The following is a 25,132-nucleotide window of genomic DNA, read 5'->3' on the forward strand; positions in this document are numbered from 1 at the left end:
ACAATTCCAATCTCTTCCTCCGCGAAGTGATCATCTTTTCAAATCTTATCAAAAGTGGAAAACAGATATGATCCTATCTCTAAGTGAACCTAGAACACCTAAACTTGATATTCCTATCATTCTTGAGAAGGAAGTTCTTCCATTGAAAGATAAAACTAATGTCTTTCCTCAAGAAGATTCCCAACCCATCCCTATGGATGTGACTATGTCTATGCTTAATAAACTTCCTAAGAGTAGACCTATACCTCCTCGTCATGATGGACTTGGTCTTCTCCCTAAACCAAAAATTCCTCCTTTATATGGAGCAGTTCCTCCTCCTCCTTTTTATAGAGAGAAGAGACCTTCTTCTTCTCCTATTATCCAGCCTAAGAGACCACAACCTAAACACCCAAGTGCTAAGGATGAGAACATTCCTCCTCCTCAATCTTCTCCACTTCCTACTAAGACTAGACGAAATTGTTCTGCACGTGAACGCTGGCGAAAGCGTCGTCTTAGAGCTCAAACTTTGCAATCTCCAAAAACACCTTCAACAAGCATTATTCCATTTTCTCCTCAGTCGGACATTGAGCCTAAATCTCCTAAACATAAGATGCATGATGGTCTTGATCCGGTGCGAGTTAAAGATCCTATTTTTATAAATCTTGATGATGATATGGATGAAAATGTTATTCATGATGAAAATGTTACTCCTCTTGCTTCTGATAGTGAATATGAACTTATTGATGTTGATAACCATTTATCTAATGAATTTTCTAAAGCACTTATCCTAGCTCCTAGACAAGAACAACGTGGCTTGGAACATGAACATAGCCCTTGTTTGGATCTTGTGATAGCTCCATCTGCTGTGTTGGATGTTCCTCCTCTAGCGTGTTCCCTGCCTTCCCGAAACATTGATCAGCAAGATCGGGGGGTAGATGACGTGCTAGACTAGTTACATTAGCATAGAAGATTCTCTCCCCCTCTCTTTTGTTACTTCTTCTATATGTTATTCTCATTCTTCTATTTGTTGTCCTTAGTGTTGTTTACTTGAGGACGATGCAAAGTATTGAGATCTCTCGATCTCTCTCATGTTGACTCAAAAGACACATGTGTTCCCTTCTTCTAGGTGACCTTCCTTGATTGGGGAATGACGAACAATTATGCATACATACATATGATATATGTACATGACTTATCATACAGCATACTGACCCCGAGGAAAGCGAAGTCACCTCATGCTTTGTGTTTTGTGTCTATTATCCTTGGATTTATCTCGCACTTGGGGGCTAAATCCTTGCGATAACGTGCTCCTTTCCTTTCTCATTTCTTATGTGTATCACTACGTTAAAACAATCACCCCCGGTGAGGCGTGTGCGATCGCTTTAACGTAGGGGGGCATACATCCCGTTCATATCTTTTCAAGATACTTGAAAATTTCTTGGTAAATTTAACCTTGCCTTGAGAATTTTTGATATCTTTCTTGCATGACTCATAGTGAGGGAACCTTACTACTGACAGTCATGGTTCTTCCTCGTGATCTTCCCTTTTACTTTGTCAATCGAAGTCGTAAGATCCTTAGTCCACTGGGGGCTTGGTGTATCTTGCCTCCTTGACGTGGTGAAAGTTTTTCAATGTTGTTTCCTTGTACTTTACCGGAAGTATGTGCATACATACTCCCGCTAAAGTGGGGGCTAAATGTAGCGTCCTAAAATTGCGACACTTGCAATTTTGACTGCATTTCGGTCTTCACGATGGCGACGCAACACGCAACCTGAATGGAGACCCCGAAACTTGCTCACGACACTGAAAACTGCATTTTTCAAGCACCCTGGCCTGAACCTCCTTGCACCCTGCTGTCCCAGGAGGTGGGACCAGAGCGCCCAGCGCCCTGGTCCTTCAGGACCAGGGCGCCCAGCGCTCTGGTCCCCAGGACCATGGCGCCCAGCGCCCTGGTCCCTGGGTCCTATTTTGGGCCAGGTCTCCTAAGGGGTCTCGGGTCTTTTTGTTTGCAATTTGGAAATTAACTTTCCTGGTCGGCCTAAGGTCGGGAAAATCAGTCTATCAGCCCTAATTGACAAGTATATAAACTACATTTTTCTCTCTCATTTGGAGATAACACATACATGAGGGAAAAGGCGTGGAAACTATACTCAAGCATTCAAGCATTCAAGCATTCAAGCATTCCTTCAAGCAATTGATCATTTCAAGTCTCCATTCAAGGCTAAGTGTTGCATTCAAGTCAAGGATTCAACCATTGAAGAGGAGATCACATACTACATGCTACAACATACAACATCTAAACCTTCGCACATGAGGATACAAACATCCTTAGAACAAGGTATTAGTACATGTTTTATAGTCATTTACATTTACAGCTCTTGCTCATTTCTTGGTTAATTCCAAAACCGGGGTTTGACCTAAAGGCAAACCCCTAATCCCTAACCCCCCAATCGTCTTCGCTTTTCTGTGTGTAGGTTGTAGGTACGCGGCTGAAATTGAAGATCTAGAATCCTTGTGCAGAGACGAACAGATCCCCCTTCGTTTCGCGGATTTTTCGGAGGACCGTGGCGCCGGGCGCCATCGTCCTGACAACTTTTGCTCAAATTTGCAGGACAGCGCCGTATCAACATTTTACTGCTAATTCCAGGTCTGTAGCTTCATACTGTATTCCTATCTCAGTTTATAAGCGAATCTTTATCACTTTCTATGCATGCTTAGCTTCATTCTTCTATCAACATTCTTTACAAAAGAGGGTAGCCTTGCTGTCTTAACCCTTGAAACACACTTAGCATCCAATCTTGCATTGCGTGGGATTGGGTCTTGTGGGCTTCAACCCCTCTTTTGAATGTAAAGTCTCTCCCCTAAGTGAAAACCATCAAATCCTAGCGAACCTCCCTTCTCTCTCCTCGGAGTTGGAAGAGGGGAGAACAACTAGGGTTCAATCGCAATTTTCCGCTTTACAGATAACAAAGTTGTGAAATGTATCTTCATTGGATATGGAGTTGGTGTGAAAGGATACAAACTTTGGAATCTAGTGACTAGTAAGCTTATGTACAACAGAAGTGTGATTTTTCATGAGCTGAAACCTATGTCACTAGATCAAAAAATAGGAAAGAAAGGAGAAGCTGAGGTTGAAACCTCTAGCTAAGGAAGAATCTCTAGAGTTACCTGAAGATGAGGAGAGTTCAAGAAGTTCGAGTAGTTCTGAAGAAGAACATGATGATGAGCCTCATGTTGAACCTCAAGAAGCCACAACACCAGAGTTGAGAAGATCTACTCGAGAGAGGTGGCAACCTGACAGGTATACACCTAATAAGTACAGTCACTCTATGTTGAATGTTAACTATGCTTATGCTTTACTTGCATATACCGATGAGCCTAGGACTGTCAAAGAAGCTATTAAGATGCCTGATTCAGATTCCTGGTTAGAAGCCATGAATGATGAAATGTCATCATTGGATAAAAATGGAACTTGGGATTTGGTGCCATTGCCTAAAGGCAGAAATTCTGTAGGTTGCAAGTGGGTGTTCAAAAAAAAGTATGGTCCAGATGGCAGCATTGACAAGTACAAAGCAAGATTGGTTGCAAAGGGTTATTCTCAAAAGGAAGGTATTGACTATGGAGAGATCTTTTCTCCTATGGCTAAGCTGACATTTATCAGATTTCTGTTGTCACTTGCAGCAGCATATGATTGGGAGATTGAGCAGATGGATGTGAAGATAACATTTCTTCATGGTGACCTTGAAGAAGAGATTTATATATCTCAGCCTGAGCACTTTGTGAAAAAAGGTAAAGAACACTTGGTTTGCATACTCAAGAAGTCTTTGTATGGTTTGAAACACTCTCCCAAAATGTGGTATCAAAAGTATGATACATTTGTTTTGTCCTTGGGATTTGTGAGATCAAAAGTTGATCTACTACAAAACTGAAGGATTCTTATCATATCTTTGTATGTAGATGACATGTTGTTCATAGGAAATACAAAAGGTATGATCTCAGATTTAAAATCTAGATTATCTATGAAATTTGAAATGAAGGACTTAGGAGCAGCAAATTACATTCTGGGAATGGAGATCAAAAGGGATAGATCTAAGAGGAAACTTTGGCTCAGCCAGAGAAAATATATAACCAATTTTTTTGACAGGTTTCATATGTTTGACTGTAAATCACAGGTTGTTCCCATCTTGCAAGGAACTAAGTTGTCTGTGCTTGACAGTCTGAAATCTCCAAAAGAGATAGAAGACATGAAAAGTGTACCGTATGCAAGTGCTATTGGTAGTTTTATGTATGCAATGGTCTGTACAAGACTAGACATTGCTCAACCAGTGGGAGTTCTTAGCAAGTTTATGTCAAATCCAGGAAGGCCGCATTGGGATGTTATAAAGAGGGTGTTTAGATATCTAAAGGGAACTTTGGATTTTGCTTTGTGCTATCATGGTCATTCTGATGATTCAAAGAAAACTCTCAGTGTATGTGGTTTTGTGGATTCTGATTGGACAGGAGACATAGACAGCAGAAGATCCACCATTGGATATGTTTTTGTCATGAATGGTGGAGAAATTAGTTGGATGAGCAAGCGGCAATCTGTAGTCGCTTTGTCCACTACATAGGCAGAATACATGGCAGCCACACATGCTTGTAAAGAAGTTGTCTGTCTTCAACGTTTGAGTTCAGATATTGGTTTTGATGCAGGGTAGGTTGAAATTTGGAGTGACGGTCAGAGTGCCATATTTTTGGTGAAGAATCCTACTTTCCATGCCAGATCGAAGCATATTGATGTTCAGTATCACTTTGTTCGTGACATGGTGGAAGATGGAAAAGTTTATCTTAACAAGATAGACACTCTAGAAAATGTTGCAGATGCCTTGACGAAACTTGTTAGCACTCACAAGTTCAGGTGGTGTTCTAATTCTATGGGTCTTGATACCCATGTTTCTCAGTAACGTCTGGAATGGTAATTGGTCTAGTGAATTCCTCATCAAGTGGGAGTTTCTTGGAAATATGTCTCGAATTAACTTGACTTGTGTTCAGACTGATCAAAGTAACTTATCCTGATGGAACAGCCGTTGGTGTGACTTTTACCAATGGGCCAATGGAATCTTCTTCCTGTGATCGGTTAACAGGTGATCAAGTTCAAGATGATCTAACGGTTGTCGCTATACTGCAATGGAAAGATGATTGAAAGTTATTCCTTGCAGCTTGGCAACAAAGCACGTGCAAAATGAGGCAAGTTAAAGACCATGCAAGTTGAAGGTGAATCAACGATTGTCGCTATACCACATGATGGAGATGCACGAATGTTATCCATCATGGCTTGGTGACCAAGTGGCGGGGCCCAGCAAAAGAGCAACTCAGACGGGTTAATAGGTGAGCAAGTCTGAGATGATTGGACAATTGTTGCTATACGGCTATGGCAAGATGTACAAAGTTTATCCTCCGTGACTTGACGACCAAGGTGGGGCCCAACAAAGAAGAGCTCCATTCTAAGCAGTTAGTGAGGTCGTGCTAAGGTGGCAGGATAGGGACCTCGGAGCCAACCAAGGGGTGCCACATGGTGGAGTGTAGAAAGAGGAAAGGTCATGCTCAGGTGGATCAAGTGGTGAACCAAGGAGTAACACCATGGAAAAAGAGAGATCGAGCAGATCAAGGAAGATCGGACGATCGAGATAGCTATTTGGTTGTCTTTCCGATGACCCGATGGAATTGCCTTTGGTGATTGGGGTATCATTGGAGATCGGGAGAACTGGTTGTTTGCTATACCGATAACTTACGAGGTCACCTTCGACGATCGGGTTGATATCGATGATCGATTTGACAAGATGGAAGCTATACTAATGGCATAATCAAGCCGTTGTGGTGTCATCGAGAGATCGGGTCTACCTATTGAAGGTTATCCCGATAAGCCAATGGAGTTGATATGTTTGGAGCCGCATTAGTGGAGCTGTTGGTTCATCGAAAGATCGAAGCAATGCTTTTGTGGCCTTTTCGATGGCCAATGGAGTAGAGACTGACTACGGGTGTGTGCTCGAACCAAAGTCCAAAAGGTAAACACTTGGACATTGAAGATGGTCTTGTTGGTGTATATGAATACGAACCGACTCGACTTCTTGGTGCATGTGGGATATTGTGTTTCTCATAAATGCAGACCGACGCAGACAATTAGACTTCAAACCATTGGTGCAATTACTCAGATGAACTGTCGACAATATGATATATGAAGCCATTGGATAACTATGGTGAATGTAACTGATAGTGTAAGTCAATTGTAGTGTCCAGTTCATGAGAATATGAGAACAAATACCAGTAGTTGCAGAATGAAATTTTATTGTAAATTCATTTACTGGAAATAAAGTGTTCAACTATTTGTGGTAGGTTTTTTCTCGAAAGGGTTTTCCCACGTAATTCTTGGTGTTATGTTTTTGTGTTGATTCTATTTGTTTGTCTATATGATTCTTAACGTCCTGTAAAAATTTTAAACTGCATTCTTCCCTTTTAATTGATATTAGGAAGGTGTTTCTGCATTGTGCTTTCCTTACACTATCTACCTCTTCCCTCTCTATCTAAATATGGTCATATGGTTTTCTAAGGGGTCATATGGTGTCCTGAGGGGTCATATAAGGTCCTAAGGGGTCATATGGTGCCCTAAGGGTCATATAGTGTCATAAGGGGTCTTATGGTATCCTCAAGGATCATGTCATGTACTGGGATGTTTAAAGGGGTCTTATGGTGTCCTAAGGGGTCATGTCGTGTACTAGGATGTTAGAAGGGGTCATATGGTGTCCTAAGGGGTCATATTGAATCCTAAGGGGCCACACATGTGTTAGAACGCCATATGACACTTTAGGATATCATGTGCTCCTAAGGGTTCATATGGTGTCCTAAGGGGTCATATGGTTTCCTAAGGGATTATGTCATGTACTAGGATGTTAAAATGGATCATATGGTGTCCTAAGGGGTCATATGGTGTCTTAAGGAGTCAGATGGTGTCATGAGGGGTCCTATGGGTCCCTATGGGGTCATATGGTGTCCTAAGGGGTCTATGGTGTCATTAGGGGTCATTTGGGGTCCTAAGGGGCCACACGTGTTAGAGAACCATATGACCCCTTAGGACACCATATGACCCATTAGGGCATCATATGGTCTTGAGGAGTCATATGGTGTTGTTAGGGGTCATACGGGATCCTAAGTGGCCACACGTGTTAGAACACCATATGACTCCTTAGGACACTATATGAGCCATTAGGACATCATATGGTCCTAAGGGGTCATATGGTGTCGCTAGGGGTCATATGTGGTCCTAAGGGGCCACAAATATTTTACAGCACAATATGACCCATTAGGACATGATTTGGCCATAAGGGGTCATATGGTGTCCTAAGGGGTCATATCATGTACCAGGGTGTTAAAAGTGGTCATATGGCATCATGAAGGGTCATATGGTATTGTTAATGGACATATGGGGTCATAAGGGGTCATATGGTGTCATTATGGGTCATATGGGGTCCTAAAGGGTCATACATGTGTTAAGACACCATATAACCCCTTAGGACATCATATTGTCCTAAGGGGTCATATGGTGTGCTAAGGGGTCATGTTGTACATACCAAGATGTTAAAAAGGGTCATATGGTGTCCTGGGGAGTCATGTGGGGTCCTAAGGGACCATACATGTGTTAGAACATCATATGACCCCTCAGGACACCATATGACCCCTTAAGACATCATATTGTCCTGAGGGGTCATATGGTGTCTTAAGTGGTCATGTCATGTACTAGGAGGTTAAAAAGGGTCATATGGTGTTTTAAGGGGTCATATGGTATCTTGAGGGGTTATATGGTTTCCTAAGGGGTCATATGGTGTCATTAGGGGTCATATGGGATCTTAAGGGGAGGGAGATTTGATGACCTAGAGAGGGGAGGGAGAGAGAAGAGGAGAGAGGAAAGAATAAAGAGAAAGAGAGAGCTAAGAAGAGAGGGAGAGATGGGCAGGGAGTGATTGAGAAAGAGAGAGGGAAGAGGTAGATAGGTAAGGGAGAGAGAGAATAAAATAAGATATATAAGTTCACAAAGAGAGAAAGAGGGGTAAGTAGGTGGAGAGGAGAGAATTAGAGACGAGAGAGATATAGAGGTGAGCAATCTAGAGGCTAGAAAGAGAGAGGTGAGAGACAAAGGGTGGAAAGATAGAGGTGAGGGAGATAGAGGGGGAGAGGGAGGTGGGTAATGATACAAAGAAGGAGCGGTAGAGAGGTAAATATGGAGGGAAGGAGAAAAATATGTATGGAGAGAGAGGTTGGGAGGGGTAGGTTGTGATAAAGAGAACAAAGAGAGAGTGGAGAGAAACAATAGGAGGAGAAGAGAGATGGAGGGAGGGAAGGTGGGAGAGAGGGAGAGAGTATAGGAGAGGCCTAGAGAGGGGAGAGAGAGAAGAGAGGGAGAGTAATAGGTCTAGAGTTTATGGGAGATAAAGAGGTTATGAGAGAGATAAGAGAAGGAGAGAGTTCATAAAGGGAGATGGGTAAGATGCGATGGAGAGAGAGAGGTGGAGAGGAAGGGAGAGAACTAGAGAGGGGATAGATAGAGAGATGAGATATGTAGAGGGTGAGAGAGAGGTTAAATACCAAGATGGGAGAGATAGATAGAGGGGCATAGACATAGGTTCCTAATGAGACATGGATGTAGAGATATAGAGGTGGAGAGAGAATGAGGGAGAAACCTAGAAATTTTTTAGAGGGAGGGAGTGAAAGTAGGAGGGAGAGGTGACAAACTAGACAATGGAGAGAGAGAATAGATAAAAGAGCAAAGAGATGAGTAAGAGGGCATGGATGGAGAGGTCGACATGGAGGAATTCAAAGACATAGGTAATGAGGAGATAGATAGGTGTGGAGAGAGAGAGAGAGAGAGGGAGAGAGTTCATAAATGGATAGGGGTAAGGGGGAAGGGAAAGAAAGGTGGAGATAGAAGGAGAGAACTACAGGGTGGACAATTAGATACGTGAGAAACCTAAAGGAGGAGAGAGAGGTTGGTAATAATATAAGGAGGGAGGGAGGGTGAGACCTAGATATGGGGAGATAGAGGATAGAAGGGATAGGTATTAACCAAGAGCATGGAGAGGTAGGGAAAATAATATTAAGAGAATGACATAGAAGAAGAGAAAGGGAAGGAGTCAGGATGGAAATGTGATTAAGGAAGGAATGAAATGTAGAGAGGGTGGGATATACCTAGAGAGAAGAGAGAGAAGTGAGAGAGATAAGAGCGACGGAGAGATATAGAGATAAAAAATGCTAATAGGAGCATGTTGATTACCGAAATTTGACATGCTGATTACTGAAATTTGACTATGTCTGAAATTTTATATGATCCTCTAAAAACTAGAATCTACATTATAACTCCTATAGAGTTGAAACCACTCTCAAACTTCCTACCAATATATACATGAAATATAACTTAAATTATAAGAAAGGAAAACGACATTGAAATGTAACATAAAAAGTGGCACCTTTTTGGTACCACAACTTGGTGCACATACTTGTTCTAGAAGTGAAATAACAGATTAAAAGTACTTAATATCCAATGACCTCATGATCTAAAGGACAAGATTATAGTAATCTAAGATTAAGACAAAATTTCTAAGGGTAATCCATTACTTTCTTTTTGTGAGCCACTAGTAGTATTTTAAAACTGATAAGAAAATCAAAGATAGGTGCACTTGGAAGGGACTCCAAGGTGACATCCTCTAAGAGGTCAAGGATTTTTTTTATTTGCAAATGAAACAAAATAAATTATTCATTTCCAATAATATTATTTCATACCTTTCCAATTATTAAGAAAAATGGGTGAGTGCCTCGAGGAATTCATTATAGGACTCCTCAAGGTCCAAGTCAAGGATTGTATATACATGGTTGTGGAAAAACACATTTATTATGTACACCTCTTTATCATTACTTTGAATTAAAAGGAACCATAGGTTGCTAAAGTGTTCTTCAGGGAAGTGTTTATGCTTCATGGACCACCTAAGAGAATTATGAGTGACATACATACTCAATCCTTGAGCATATAGAAAAGGTTGTATTGTTTGGTGGGAACCAAATTCACGCCCAACACTAACAATTACTTTCAAATGGATGAACTAATTAAGATATTAAATAAATGGGTGGAAAAACTATGCAATGGACTAGCAAAATGCATGGATAAAATGGCTCCCTTTGGGTAATTACCACTATAATACAACTCGTCATATTGTCATTGAGTTGAACCCCTTCATGATATTATATGGGTATGAAGATTAAAAATTTTGCTGACCCTGTTTATTTTGATAATAGGTTCCAAGGAGCAAGTGACTTGATCCTACAAGGCTAATACATTTCGAAGTCGCTCAAAAATAATCTCCAACAACCATAAAATCAACAAAAATATGTGTGTTGATTGCCATCATATGGATGAAACATTTGAAATAGGAGAGTTGGTATTTTTTTCATTGTAGCCTTGCAAGAAGTCATTCGTAAAGGCAATCAAATATGAAAAACTCGGTCCTCACTTTTAGAGGCCATATAAGGTCCAAAAGTAGGTAGTTGAGGTAGCATATGAGTTGTAATTACTAGATAAAATTAAAATTCATAATGTGTTTTATATATTCTAATTGAAGAGGGCACTAGGAAAACATATTGAACCTTCCTCAAAGATACCTCCTCATCTTGGTCTCTAAGACAGTCATAGAGACCAAAAAAAGTAAATTCAAGAGAAAAACAATAACCAAGTACTTTATTAGATGGAATAATATTCTTCTTAAGGATGAAACATTGGAAGGCCCACACTTTCTTGAATATCCAAGCTTTGAATTGCTCGAGGGAAAGATAAATTGGTTAGCTTAGACTTGTCATGTCCCCTTTTCATGTAACTCATGTCATGGATTGAAATGCACATTTATTGACTTTGAAACTTTCCTTGATATCACTTTTCATGTAGATCCTTCCCCTTTATCTTCCAAGTGTTGGTCTAAGTCCCCCAAAGTTCAAAGTATGAAAGCATAGTAAATCTCATGAGTTTGTGTAAGAAATTAGAGTGACAAAGTTAACCTTCGCAAAATGACTCCCTTCTCAATTTTACTTCTCTCTCTATCCCCATCAAGGTATTTAACCTTCTCCTACCACACCTCCCAACCATTACTTTCTTTCACTTATCTCTTCATTGGTACTTTAGAGTTGTGCATGTCATCATCGATCCCTTTTGCCAACCCCTACCTTCAAACCACATTCCTGTCATTTTTTATTACCCCTCTCAACCTACCACCCTTGGCATTATGAATACCATTAATGGATAAAATATCAATGTGGCTTCATGTGGGATTCCAAATGTCATTTAAATTCATCCCAGTATACTTGAAATTGAACTACTTGGGTCCATCTAGTAGGACCTGCTAAAAGGGAACCAACAAGCACCATTATAATTGGCATGCGTATTTTTAATTTTTTTTAAAATATAAATCATAATCGGAATTCTGACATCCTCCCAAATTTGCACCAACGACCAAACCGTCAGACAAATAGAATCCCTGTCGGTGCATAGTTCCCGGCATGTGTCAAAATTCGGATGCCAATCGATGAAATATCCGATGAGGATGTTGTATATCCGGTGGCAATCTATTCTCGAGGACTCATCATAATCCTCGTCAATGCAAGTTCCTGGTAGGCGTCAAAATTCTGACGTCCATCCAACGAGGATTCTCTACGCCTGACGACATTCTCTCGCTGGATGAGCGGTCATGGCTGTCGTCAAAATAGTTCAAGGTGTCATCGGAATTTCAACGTTAACTAGCACCGTCGGAATGTCCGACGATGAGTTTTTGACGAGTTCATTTGTCGGCATTCCGACGAAAAATAGTCAAAATTTCAATGATAGGCCGTCGAAAATGAGCCCCAAATGTACTAGTGGCAATATGCACACTTAGGATTCTCTTTCTTAGATGATTCCCCTTGAGAGGGATATTATTCAAGTTCTTTGTGTAGCTTGTTCGTTTTCATCTTTTGCTTCTTATCAAGATTTCATGTTTCCTTTTGTACCTTTACCTTACTTACCAACAGTGCATGTAGTTTATAAGAGTTGATTAGATCCATGTGAATTAATGTTGTTTCCCCTTGAATTAGGAGATCTTTAAAATCATCAAACTTGGATAAACATATGATGCTCCCATAGAAATCTAATGGGAATGTTTATCCACTTAAGGAAGTACCAGCAAGAAACACATATCTAGATGCACCCTATACTATTATGCTTAGAAAAAACATTGAATACATAAGGAAAGCTTAGATAACACATTAAGAATCAATTATAAATCCTCCTTTATTATGTTGCAAATTGCTTGATTTTGGAGATGTAGTCTTGGATTTGGCAAAACCATTTGGATCAAGATTCACCAAATCATTGTCAATCTAATATCCCTTAAGCTTATCAGTTTTACCATAAAAGTTTTCAATATTCCCCAAGCTTTCTTAGGTTTTTTACATGATTCAATATGAAATTATAAATCAAAAGAAACTAATCAACATATACATCCAAGTGTTTTCTCATGATTGATCTACCACCTTGTCAATTCATTAGAATCTGTAGGTTGAGAAATTATTTTCTTTAGATATCTAAGATAACCCCTTCCATGAGATAGTCAATTGCATATTGATTTTCTCCATGATGAGTTAGTATATGAAGTTAAGAGTTTCATTTGATATTTTTTCATTGCATGAGCATATAGAAAACAAAAATAATCTAATCAATCACCATAAGAGTACCCACCCCCCCGCCCCCAACAAAAAAAGGTACTCAATCAAGAGTCTCCTAGTAAAATATCATTTGGCACTTTGTGCTTAGTGAGATTATAAATGCTAGATGCACAACTACCATAAGCATGAAATTATACCCCAAATCGATAAAAATTCTTGAAAATAGGAGGTTGGATGATTGAGTTATGGGTGTTTGAACTTTAACTATAAAATTTAAATTATAATTGGTGAGGATGGAAACAAATAGCACCAGCATGATGTCAGTAAGAAATATTCTCTAGAATATTACCATGTCATTTGAAGGAGGTTAAAGAGGTGGGGTAAAAGGAAAGATAAGGAATCCTACACCCTCTCTATAATAATGAGATATGAGACCAACTAGGACTTTAATTATGTGTTCCATAAGTCCAAGACCATGTCTATTATATCTTTATTTAGAAATCTTGTTAGAACCAATATTGTAATATGTTTGCAACTCTAATGGAGGAATTTTATCATAAACCTCACTAAAATTTTGTGTGTAGTCAAATTTCAAAACATTAAAAGGATGAATAGATGAATAAGGATTTATCCTTTTGGGAGGACAGAAATTTTTATCAGCATCATTCATGCCTAATTGAGAAGTATTGTTAGCAAGAGAGTCCTCTTCCATTAGGTTCTCTTTATGAGTATCACAAGTGCTTGGGGAGGAGAAAGTGTCTTCGTTTTTGTACTCACCTAATATAATGTTAGGTGACATGTCATTAAGAAAGTGAATAACATCATGTTGCATTGTTATATCTTGACAACTAAGGTACTCTCTAAGAGAGGAATGAGTATCTTTCTATATTAATGTGTTAAGATTTGGATTGCCATATCTAAAACATGTTCATCTTTCCCTATGAGGGAGGCTTATTTTGGGAGAAGAATCAACATAATTCCTTAAAGATTCATCTCTAGGAGAGAGATCATTGAGAAAAATATTAATGATTTCATCTTCTTGAGCCAAAATATCCTCATGAATAAGAAAAGTTGGGAGAGATACAAGTATGGTTTATCTCATCATTATCTATATGAGGACTACCAAAGGTACAACATGAAACAACTACCAAATCCTTTATATGCCAAAAACATCTTGAAACTCTCCATTTATAGATGTGATAGATCAATGCAAATATATACAAAAATAGAAACAGACTTACATTACAATTCATATTAAAATAAGGATTCCGTAATAGTCATTATGTTCATATATTACATCCAATGTATTAGCTTTATAAAGCCAATATTCCTCATTATGGCAATAAGTTTCCACCTAGCCAACCAACTAACTAACTAGATTATTAAATATAAACATTATTTCCTCACAACCTCCCCTTAAGGTTTACATTATGAAAAAAAAAAAATTTAAAATTGTATCAGCATCAACCTAAACTTCTCGGTTTGGGTAAATGGCCTGATTATCCAACTCTACATCAACATCAACCCAAACTCTTCATGTCTGGGCAATTGTTCTTATTATCCAACACACAACTACCGATAATTAGTTTGTGGATTCAACTCACCAATTTTGTGGACTCAACAATCCACAAACCAACAACATCTCACCAAGTTGGTGGATTCAACTATCCACAAACCAAAAAGCCATTGCATGCCCCACCTTGCTCTTGAAAGGACTAGTGATGAAAAGATGCTTCTCATGCAATGAATTATCCTTAAACGAGAAGTTGGCTCGAGATGATAGATGTCCTCCTTCGTCGATTTCCTCCAACATGATATCTTTTTAAATTTTAAAGCACATAATCTTCCTCAATCTCGTGAATAATCAATTATATTTTTTAAAACATTGACATTGACTCTAAAGTATATAACTTTTATTTTAAAAATGTGATTTGAACTTTTGATCACTTATTTGAATACCTTAAAAAACATCAGCACCGCCACATATCATGCTTATTTATGCAACCATCAATGTCATATTATTTGACTTTATTTGCAATGCCAAAACAGTACTTCCCAAGCCTCACTAAAAAAAAAACTGCTCTCCACTATGTCGCACAACTCCCAAACCAAACTAATGTAGAAAGGATCGCTGCATTGCTTGAGTAATTGCCAATCCAATGAAAAGAGAAACAAAGACGGGAGCTACAAGGTACGGGTGAAGGGTATCTTAAAACACAGAGAGAATGCATTGAACAAATCTTGGTGGATTTATTGTCTGCCACTCCTAACTCTTTTCCTCATTATATGCTTCATACGCCCTTAAAATGACATTTTCAGTGCCTTCATTTATGTCTATAATAGATACATCAAATACAAATCGCTACACCAATATTTAAGTACTATGCTTCATTTCTCTTAGACCAGTGATTCTGATGATTGAAGTTTTTTTTAATGGAAGTTCAGACTTGTGAACACGGCTGTCCAGTAAGAGCATGAAGTCTGTGAGCCACCAGCCAACAAAAAGTTTTAATGAACGAATCACCAGTCAATAAGTGAAATTTGAATCAAATAACTTTTAAAACTTGCTTAATACTCTTTACTTTCATCATTGTATTATTCAAGACACTGAAATTCACTTCAAATTCTCAGGATAAATTGCAATCGCAGTGCTCAAATTTTGTACATTTTGCCTCCACGCCATCATTTTCTTCTTCCATTTATAGGACAATCACCAAATTATCTTATACCAATGTTGAACAGCAATAAAGAAAATAGAAACAAACTTACATGGCAAATCATATTAAAATAAGAATTACAGAAAATTCTTACATCCAAATGTTAGTATAATATACCTCAGACATGATTAGCATAACCACCAAAACCCCACAGAAAGCGTTACATAACTGAGGCGATATAAATAACTCTGCCATATCTCGTATATATGAACACGAGGATCTCAATTGCAGCATGCATTTAAAAGACAGATTGAAAAAATATATTTCCTGGGAGAGGTTAAATACTGAGTCTACAATTAAGCTACAATCTTTGAACTATTGAGCCATCGATTTGTTGTACAGATTTCAAAGTGGCTATTGCACAGCTTGCAAATGCATTTGGGTTTAGGATCTGGGAAAAAGTTTTACAGGAAAACCATTACGTGGGAGAGGAGGGAATGGATCTGCTGATACTTTTTCGTTTGGGTCAATTGCTGTAAAGCTCGAAAAAGTCTTAACAAAATGATGCACAAATAGTAATATCTCTGTCTTTGAAAATTCCCATCCTGGGCAAATTCGCAGGCCTGCTGCAAAGGGTATGAATGTGTACGGAGCAACATTCCTGCCTTCATCAGCGAACCGTGAAGGCATGAATTTCTCTGGCTCACTGAAGTATTCTTCTTTCACATTCGTACTATAACTTGTCCATAAAAGCTGTTCAAGTCATACATGGATGCAAAAACTACTATAATGGGTTCAGATTGAAGATAAATGTTAAAATATCTAACCATTAAAGCATAAATCTTCACTAAAATTGATGAATATTCATTAGAAATCTAGAGCTTACCTTCCATCCTTTTGGAATTATATAACCCTCGTAATGAATATCAGTGATGGCCTTGCGAAATGTTCCAAAACCTGGAGGAATCAGGCGCATTGTTTCTTGAATAGCTTGCCAAGTATATTTCATTTCCTTAAGATCTTTCCAGCTGATATCTTCTCCATCCCCCTTAATTGAAAGAATTCCCATTTGTTCTGGTTCAGACATTTGACAGAAAGTATATATGCCATTAAAGTTCTACACTGTAATGCAAGTTCTCTGCAACTATGATAACAGAATAAAATTTGGTTGTGACCGATTAACTAGTTTACTTTGTAATTTTGAACAGTAAATAGAGATTCATGTTTCCTAAGATTTGAGATGTTGAATGCTTAGAGGTGGTTTGGGGGCTGACAATTTTTTTATATTGTGAACAATAGAAAAATGACTATCAAAATAATTGAAATTTTGGAAATGTAAATATAATATAATTGTGTATTTAGTTCATTCTATTTAAAACGTTGATTTCGGAAGAAAATGGTGAATATGAGCAGGGAATCAAATTTTTAATGGGGTGCAGGTAGGAATGGCCTACGAGTATAGGAAAAAGGCGAGAATGAAGATGGCATTGGAATTTTTGAAGTTAATTATGATGATGGTCTAGTAGTTTAATAGGCCTTGCCACTAGAAAATTAAAAAAATTGGTTAATATCTGGTTTAAGGCCAAACAGCATTTTGTTTCTTCAGACTGCAAGGTGGTGCTCTTAGGTGGGATAGCACAAGTGACTAGGAAAGGCTCCAGCCTCATACCAGAAACTTCAACTCGTAAGACTTTTTGTGGCTTGGTTTCTCATGGATCGTTGAAGGGCCTACATTGTAGCTTTCACCTTCCAGACTACCATGCAAATGAAACTGAATTGGTTGTTAAGGCTCAAGAGGCATTTTTGAAGGCAATCTAGCCCTCCCTCGCTACTTTGTCAGCAAGTGATTTACCTACTAACACCTCTTGCTTTTATGAATATAAGGCTACGGAAGTGGCATTTGAAGATTTGAATTGTACCTATTGGTTATTGGTGAGAGGGATTTGATGGCCCTGATGTTCACTGCCTTATGTCAAAGAAATTAGATCAAGGCTTGTTTGTGGCACAACCAAATGCAACTAATGTCGTTTCTTGTATTGGGTAGCCTCCTCAAATGTCTTGGGCTGTTTTTTGTTTTTAGGAAACAATGTTCATCTCTTCTTTTCTCCTCATTGCTTGTTGGGGAGGGTTGGGATCTCTTCTTTAGGATTCTAGACTCTATTCTAAGCAAAGCTACCTTTAAGCTTGAGAAAGTCTTTCTCATAGGAAAGCTTTTTGGGGCAAGATCACATTGATTTTTGTAGGAATCAAATTAAAAGAAAATGGAATGACCATTTTACGATCGTGGTTATGTTTAAGGATTTCATTTTTATCTCCTTGAGTCATAGAGATTGTGTTCAAACCTCATGGATGGTCCATGGTTTATTGGCAAGTTGAGTTTTTTTCTTAAGAATTGAACTTTGAATTTTCATCTTCCAAGCTTGCTTTTGGACTATTGGAAAGCGAAGGTCCTCAAAGCTATAGATTCCTTATTTGGTCAACATATTGTCTTTGATCCTATGAGTATTTCTTTAAAAAAAAATACTTATTGTTTGCTGAATTGTGTCTGTATGTAGATGTGGGTAAGGTTCTTCCATCTTTTATTAACTTATAGTCGAAATTGAGTGAATGAATGCAACATTTTGATTATGAAGACATCTTGATAATGTATCAAAAATTCCATATGGATGGACAATACTCCTTGGATATATGGTAATACGAGGTCACAAAAAATTGAGAAGAAAAACGATCTAGAAGCACCTAGTAATTCTAAGGCTGTTGAGGCACCAATGTCGGATGTTGCTGCTATGAATGAGGACATTGTTGAACAAGTTATTGTGGTGGGTCATTTTGAGGAGCCTCATGCAAAGGCTTGTTGTCTTTCTGGTGTGCTCAATCACTAATCTGGCATACCTTCTCTCATATGAGAAAAAGAGAACATAGAAAAAAAAAGGAGTCTATTTAGTCACCCTAAGGTTTCTCCTAGAGAGGAGTTGATCCCAAAACAAAAAAAATTCAACCATGGAGAGTCACCACAATGCTTCTGCAAGCATAAACAATGAGAAAAAAGTGAAAGCTAAAAGGAGTAGCAGGGGCTTTGACATACCTTGAACAACTTTCTCATAGCACTCCGGATTGGAGGACAAGAGTTTAAATAGCAGCGAAAGAGTCGAAACTGTGGTCTCATACGATGCATGAAGTATCCCATGGAAGTTGTCAAGGATCTCCTTCTCTGTGAATGAATTCCCTCTTTCATCTTTAAACGTAATCAAGACGGACAGCAGATCATCATCACTAGACACCATTCCTGAACTCAACATAGCTCTTCTATTCTCAATTAAAGAATACAGAATTTCATCAATCTCAGCGCGAGCCTCACAGGCTCGCCGATAACGAGTTCCTGGAAAGTCTAGCGGAATAGACATCACACCAAGAAGAACAGTTTCCAAAAGATGATAAAACCGCCTTCTCACACTCTCATCGCGTAAATCAATAAACAAAGTAGTTGCAATGGCAAAGACAAGCTCTCTCAACAGAGGAAGCATCTTCACTTGGGTTTCCCCCACCCATTTTTCATTGATATGGCGTTGGATTTCCAGACTCATTTTGGGCATATACCTCTGTAATGCTTGAGGACCCAGAAATCGGGCTAGTGCAGAACGTAAGATGCGATGCTCCTCTCCACTTTTGGCCCCGATTGAATCCTTCCCAAAGAGCTTCATGAAAGAGTCTGGCCATGACATCTGCACCAGCTTCCCTTCGTTGGACAGAATCAAACGGTTTCCCGCTGGCCCACATAGTACTACTGTGGGATGCCCAGTTATAGATGTCTTGAAAACTGGCCCAAATTTCTTCACTCTCTCATCGAAAAACTGTTGTGGTGTTTCTGATCGAAGAGCCTTCAAGAATTGTCTTGTCTCTCCAATCAGAGGGAAGCCTAAGTTACCAGGGGGGATTTTTAGGGAGGACTGGTGTTGAGAGGTATGGAGAGAAAGAACAGCAACGACAACAACGGCGGAGAGGATAATGGAAAGAATTGTAGGGGAAGAATAGAGCTGAATGAAATGGGCTATATCTGAGGCTGTGCTTGATGGATTTTTGAAGGCATCCATTTGGACAAATAGTAGTTCAGCTTCCCTGTGATTGAAAAGAGGATGGGTGGTAGAATCAATAATATAGGCTTAACACTCCTGGTCATAAAAGGCCGGTTGATTCTTCAACAATTTTATTTTTTTAGCCGGAGGTGCGGCCATGATTCTTTTGAATTTGTCTATGTAGCACATCGTGGATCTTATCTATTAATTGTTAGGAAAAAATAAAACAGTTGTATTATAATTAATTAATAATTAATAAATAGGATCAAAAAATAGTTGTATGTTAATTCTTAATTAATTAATAAATAGGATCAATGGTGCATTCTGTATGTTGTATAGATGTTGTGATTTTTTTTAACAATAGTGTTGGATGTTGTGATTCTTTTTAACAATATTGTTGGATCCTACAAAATATTTAGAGATGGCTTCTCCTTTATTTCCTCTTACATGAATTTCATAAATTTAAGACAATAAGAAGGGTACAAATAATAGTAACGGTGTCAAATGTTTTAAAGATATATATTTATATCAAAGATATTTAGATATTTTAATATTTTGAATATTAATTTTCAAGTGATTTTTAAGATGGATATATTTATAATAGTTATATTAATTTATACGATCTATGTAGAGAAGTGGGAGATAGAATGTCACATTGATAGGTTACAAGATTATTGTGTCAAATAGATGATAGGATATATTATGTTAGAACATGAAGATAATCTAACAATGAATATTGCATGTTAAGTAAATGATTGAGTTCATTGAACGTGGTATGGTATGTGTAACATGAGCTCAATATTCATCACAACACACTCTGAGTGGGTTTCAGTATAACAAAGCTGGAAGATGGTTGTCATCCTTTTCCTAATATATATTTTGAAGCTTGGCAAGTAGGAATTAGCCCTACTTTGAAGGGTGGTAGTGGAATGAGAACATGAGAGGAGGAGAAAATGGAGGCAAAAGCTATTTTAGAAACAAGAAAGTTGAATAGAAACAAGGTTTTAGATCATTTAGTGGACTACATTTTAAGGGAACTTGTCAATCAAAAGCTAAGAATTCAGAGGGCTAAGGGCCTCTAAAAAGATATTGATAGGTAGATCAAGAAGGCTATGTGGTATGTATGATGGTTGACTCTAGATAGTCAGCTAGTAGAAGGGATATAATGACATGGCATAACCATTGTCTCATGTGACTATTTTGTCATTGGTAGGAAATAGCTTGATTTTGTGATTGCGAGAATTTGGGGGACTAGGTTGATATCCACATAGATTGTGTAATGGAGCACATTCACATTATTTTAGATGTTACAATGGGGAAGTGGCAGAAGTTAACAATATACTAATGTGAAATTTTGTGGCAAATATATAATAGAGGTTGTAACCTTTTTGTATTATGACTTCCTAGTTTTTGGTGTAGTATTTTTAATTTTTATGATGTAACATTACATTTTCTATCAAAATGATATATCTCCTAGACATGTGATGATAAATATCAAGCCAATAAAATATACGATTATTTTCATGCATATGAAGTTGGCAAGATAAAAAAATTCTTATCTAGTGAAGTATATGTTACTAGAACTAGGTCATTCATTGTCCTTTTTTAAGCAAGTATTAGATGCCAAACTAGATTATTTAAGTAAACAATATATTATTATATATATGCAATATTTTTAATATCTTTCTTACTTTAAATGAAAATATAATAAATCATAAAAAAATCTACAACTATTTAAAAAAATTTTAAAAAATATATATATAATTTTTATTTTCATTTAAAATAAACTAATTTTTTTTTATATCTCAATGATATAATTATTTAAATTTTTTTACTATGTTTATTTATTATACTTATCTTAATAGTTTTTACTTAATAAAAAATATTTTATTTTAAATATGAATCATAAAACTTATACATAAATTTCTAAAAATTTAAGTCAAAAAATATTTATTTTGAATTATTTATAAAATATCTAAAATATATAACTATTTACTATTCAAAAAAAATACTTTGAATTTTTAAAAAATAAAATTTAAATAAATTATTTTTTTTACATAAGAAGCATGCATAATTATTACAACAATTTTGATAACTATAGCTTAATTTATCGACCCTGGATAGCACTATGAGCAAAGAGGTTGATCCCCCGTCCCCACTTTACCCCCATGATTCTCCTAATTCCTCTCCTTGGAGTGCTTTGATCAAGGAGGAATTCCCTCTCTTTGCAGCTAAAGTGAATGATCTTTGCGAAGGGTCTAATAAGCACGAGCCTGTCATCTGCTAGCTCCTAAAACAATTTGAGGTGGTGAAAAAGAAAATCAATAGGCTTGAAGCCATTTTAGATGCAGATGCTAGAGCCTCATGTTGGGCGAAGGACGAGAAGGAGCAAAGGGCTTGGATGGTGGTGGGAAAATTTGTTGAGATGATTGACAAATGGGAAGTGTTGGACAACTCTATTAAGGAGCTCACTAAGAAGATTGGCCAAACCAAGAATATGAAAGACTTGGTTGATATGGTGGAGACTCTGCGGGAAAAACAAGACATAATGAGGAGGAATATCCAGAGAGCATGTTTGATCAAAATAGGGATATTACAGAGAAGAATTTTGCTGCTCTTCATGCAATCCAAGATGAAAATGCAAGGAGACGAGAAAAGAAAGGAAGACATCTAGAGTCCTCAACCATGATGAGGCTTGAAGCATCTGTTTTGAGGGTGAAAGCCATGTTGGACTCCCCAACCATTTTCTCTAGGAAAGATTCCTCCAAAAATCTCATTGGGTTGGAGAAAGGAAAAGACGTTTGTCTGTAGAGGAAACTAGAGTTATCTCCAACTCGATAAGCCATTGATTTGTGCTTTTGGTGGGAGAGTGTTTTTGTTTGTTTGTTGCTTTTTCTTGCTACGTCTGGTGTCTAGTTATAGTTTTTGGGTTTGTTAGTGTAAGTGGTTGTTGTTAGGTTCCCTTTTTGGCTTTAGGTTTTTGTTCATGGGTTCTCACTCCTAATGAGCCCTTGGATTTGTCACCTTTTGTTGCAGATATGTAAAGGTTCGTGCATCTCCCGGTTTAATATATTCAGAACTATAACTTAATTTAGTATTATAATTACTTTAATACTTTTCCTTATTATTTATTTATAATATTACTTTTATATTTTAAATAAAATTTATTTTTATTTTAAATAATAAATAAAGTCATAAAAATTATAAATATTTTTTTACTATTTATAATCATAATTAAAATACAATTTCTTTTTCTTTTATAGATTATAATTTATTATATTTTTTAATTTCAATCTTAGTAATTTTATTAATAATAATAACAATTTAAGCCTTGTATAGTATAACATATAATGAATTTGAATGTGTTTTATCTCTAAAAAAAATTATTTGTTAATTTTTTCATGTATTTATAATATTTTATATTAGTAACATGTCACTTTCCATGCAATCATGAGTTCAAAACTCATACCTTTCATCCCGCAAGCACCCCTGACAAGGTACACATTGGCAACATCGAGACATAGATGATGGCATGGTGGGAACCGCTAGCAAAAGCAGTGTGCGATGGACAATAGTTATAAGGAGAGGGCACTACCACCATGGAGAGATAAGTACATAACTACATGTGGCGATGGAGAGATAGGTGATTCTTGTGTGTGACCTGACAAAGAGTTAAAGTTTTGCTTGAGATAGGTAGAGGAGATATAAGGGTGAGTTGTCATGCACGTGCAACAAAATGATAAGACGGAGATGACATGCGTGCGCAATGGAAAATAACATCTCTAAGGATGAGGTCCCTCAAAAATGTGGCCGTGTGTTGGTTCATAGCTCTAGTCAAAAGCATTAATGGCTTCGGCCCCTTACCGACCAAAAAAAATATGTGTCAATTTCCATGCATTGTCCCATGTGTCATATACTTTCCAAGAGAAAAATTTAGATCCAACCTCTAACCACATGTGTGTTCTACCAATTGACAATTTCTTTGTGCTCAGCAGCTTCATAAAATAGTTGCAACATCTTCCAAGTAATCATCATCTTGACAAAAACTATTTCATCTTCCATCATGCCCAAACATGAAAGATAAGAACTCCAAGACAAGATAATACACTAAATATCACACAAACACATCATTATATACAAACTCAATATATTACTAGAACACAATCCTTGAAGTCCAATCTCCTCCAAAATATGATTATGTATGCACCACATATTCTATTATAGTCAAAACAATGACCTTAGATAAACAATCATATAATTGTATAACCAACCCATTATAGTAGGTATAGAATACTCTATACCATGCAAGATTGCTTGAATATGGCCACCTAAGATCTAGGCACTTCATGAAAGAACAAGGGAGATTATCTATGAGAGAATAATATTATTCTATCAAAGGAAGCAAATGATAGTTTACATTGGGTTGAATTAAATTACAAATTACACCCCTTAGTTATAAAGGTCAAGGTGAACATAGGATTGCATGATATTATGGCATGAGACATAAAGTGATAACTATCCTATGTACCCTAAGTAAATTTAAGTAACATATGTGAAGATAACCTATGTGATGAACTAGCTAAGTAAAACACCCCTCTCACACCTATACCCTCCTAAGTGCAACTTGGGAATAATGTACACAAATGTGAAAAAGTAAGATAAAATATGGGTCTTGGCTACTAAGCCATGTTAGCTATCCTTAGTACAAATGCAATCCAAAAGAGAGAAAATACAAAATGCTCTTAATGAACAATGAGATGGACAAAACCTCGTGCGAGGAAAAAATCCCCACATAAGAGAGTAGAAAGAGAAAGACATTGTAGCTCCCCTCAATGTGGAGTCTCCTATAATAATGGTAGATGCTCAATACTAAATGTTGAAGATGATTAAATGTTGCCAAACAATGTTCCTTCCCTCCAAACAATGTTCCTTCCCTTATGAAGAAGCAAAACCAAGATGGTATGCAAGTTGTCTTCTAATTTTTGAAAGGAAGATGGGGGAAGAAAGATGATGTGTGATGTCTTTAAAATTTTCTCAAATGTCTCCATGTTGATGTTGAAATCTTTCACGATCCAATCAGTCATTCTATACCACATTGATGAAGATGACAATCCAAAATCTCCTAGAAACTAATATAAAGCATTATCCAAAGAAAAATATATCTCTTCTAAAAATAAATATATCTCCTACAAATTTTGCTCAAAATTATCCACAGATTATGTCAAACTATGATGAATGATCATGTAAAAAATGAACAAGAAGATTAATCTTCCTTTATAATAAATGAAGAAAGATCATCTCCATCAAAAAGAAAATGAATGTAAACCACTATAAATAGATAGGAAATAATTGTATTCACACTAATAGTTAGAATTGGCAAAGTCTTCTAAGAAAAAATTTAAAGCACTTTGATGTGGATCCAACAGCAACTATGATGCACATGTTACATTTCTATTTTATAGGTCATATTTTTTACAGATACCCTTTGTAGACATGATTTTGGTAATTTTCTTGATTCTCTTATTGTCTACACTCAAACCCATGACTCATCAATGTCTGCATGGCATGGGTGAACGGAATGTTCTTGCATACTTTATGATAGCTAAATTTGATTTGTAGCGGGCATGTATCAGTTGTGCGGCGGAGGAGGCCACACCTAAGGTTTTCTTCTCTTGCACGATTCTTTGACAACATGAACGCCTTTCTGCTATAGGT

The 25,132-nt window shown here is 37.3% G+C and overlaps 1 protein-coding gene across 1 annotated transcript; it reads right to left on the reverse strand.

Moving 5' to 3' along the window:
* Positions 1–15,788: 15,788 nt before the first annotated feature.
* Positions 15,789–19,435, reverse strand: LOC131028027 (taxane 10-beta-hydroxylase-like). The gene is made up of 3 exons (XM_057958148.2): positions 18,430–19,435; positions 16,231–16,418; positions 15,789–16,097 (listed from the first exon to the last, which is right to left on the reverse strand). The coding sequence occupies exons 1-3, from the start codon at positions 19,433–19,435 to the stop codon at positions 15,789–15,791; spliced, it is 1,503 nt and encodes a 500-aa protein (XP_057814131.2).
* Between the last annotated feature and the right edge of the window lie 5,697 nt (positions 19,436–25,132).

Source organism: Cryptomeria japonica, chromosome 5, assembly GCF_030272615.1.
Source record: "Cryptomeria japonica chromosome 5, Sugi_1.0, whole genome shotgun sequence".
NCBI lineage: Eukaryota > Viridiplantae > Streptophyta > Pinopsida > Cupressales > Cupressaceae > Cryptomeria > Cryptomeria japonica.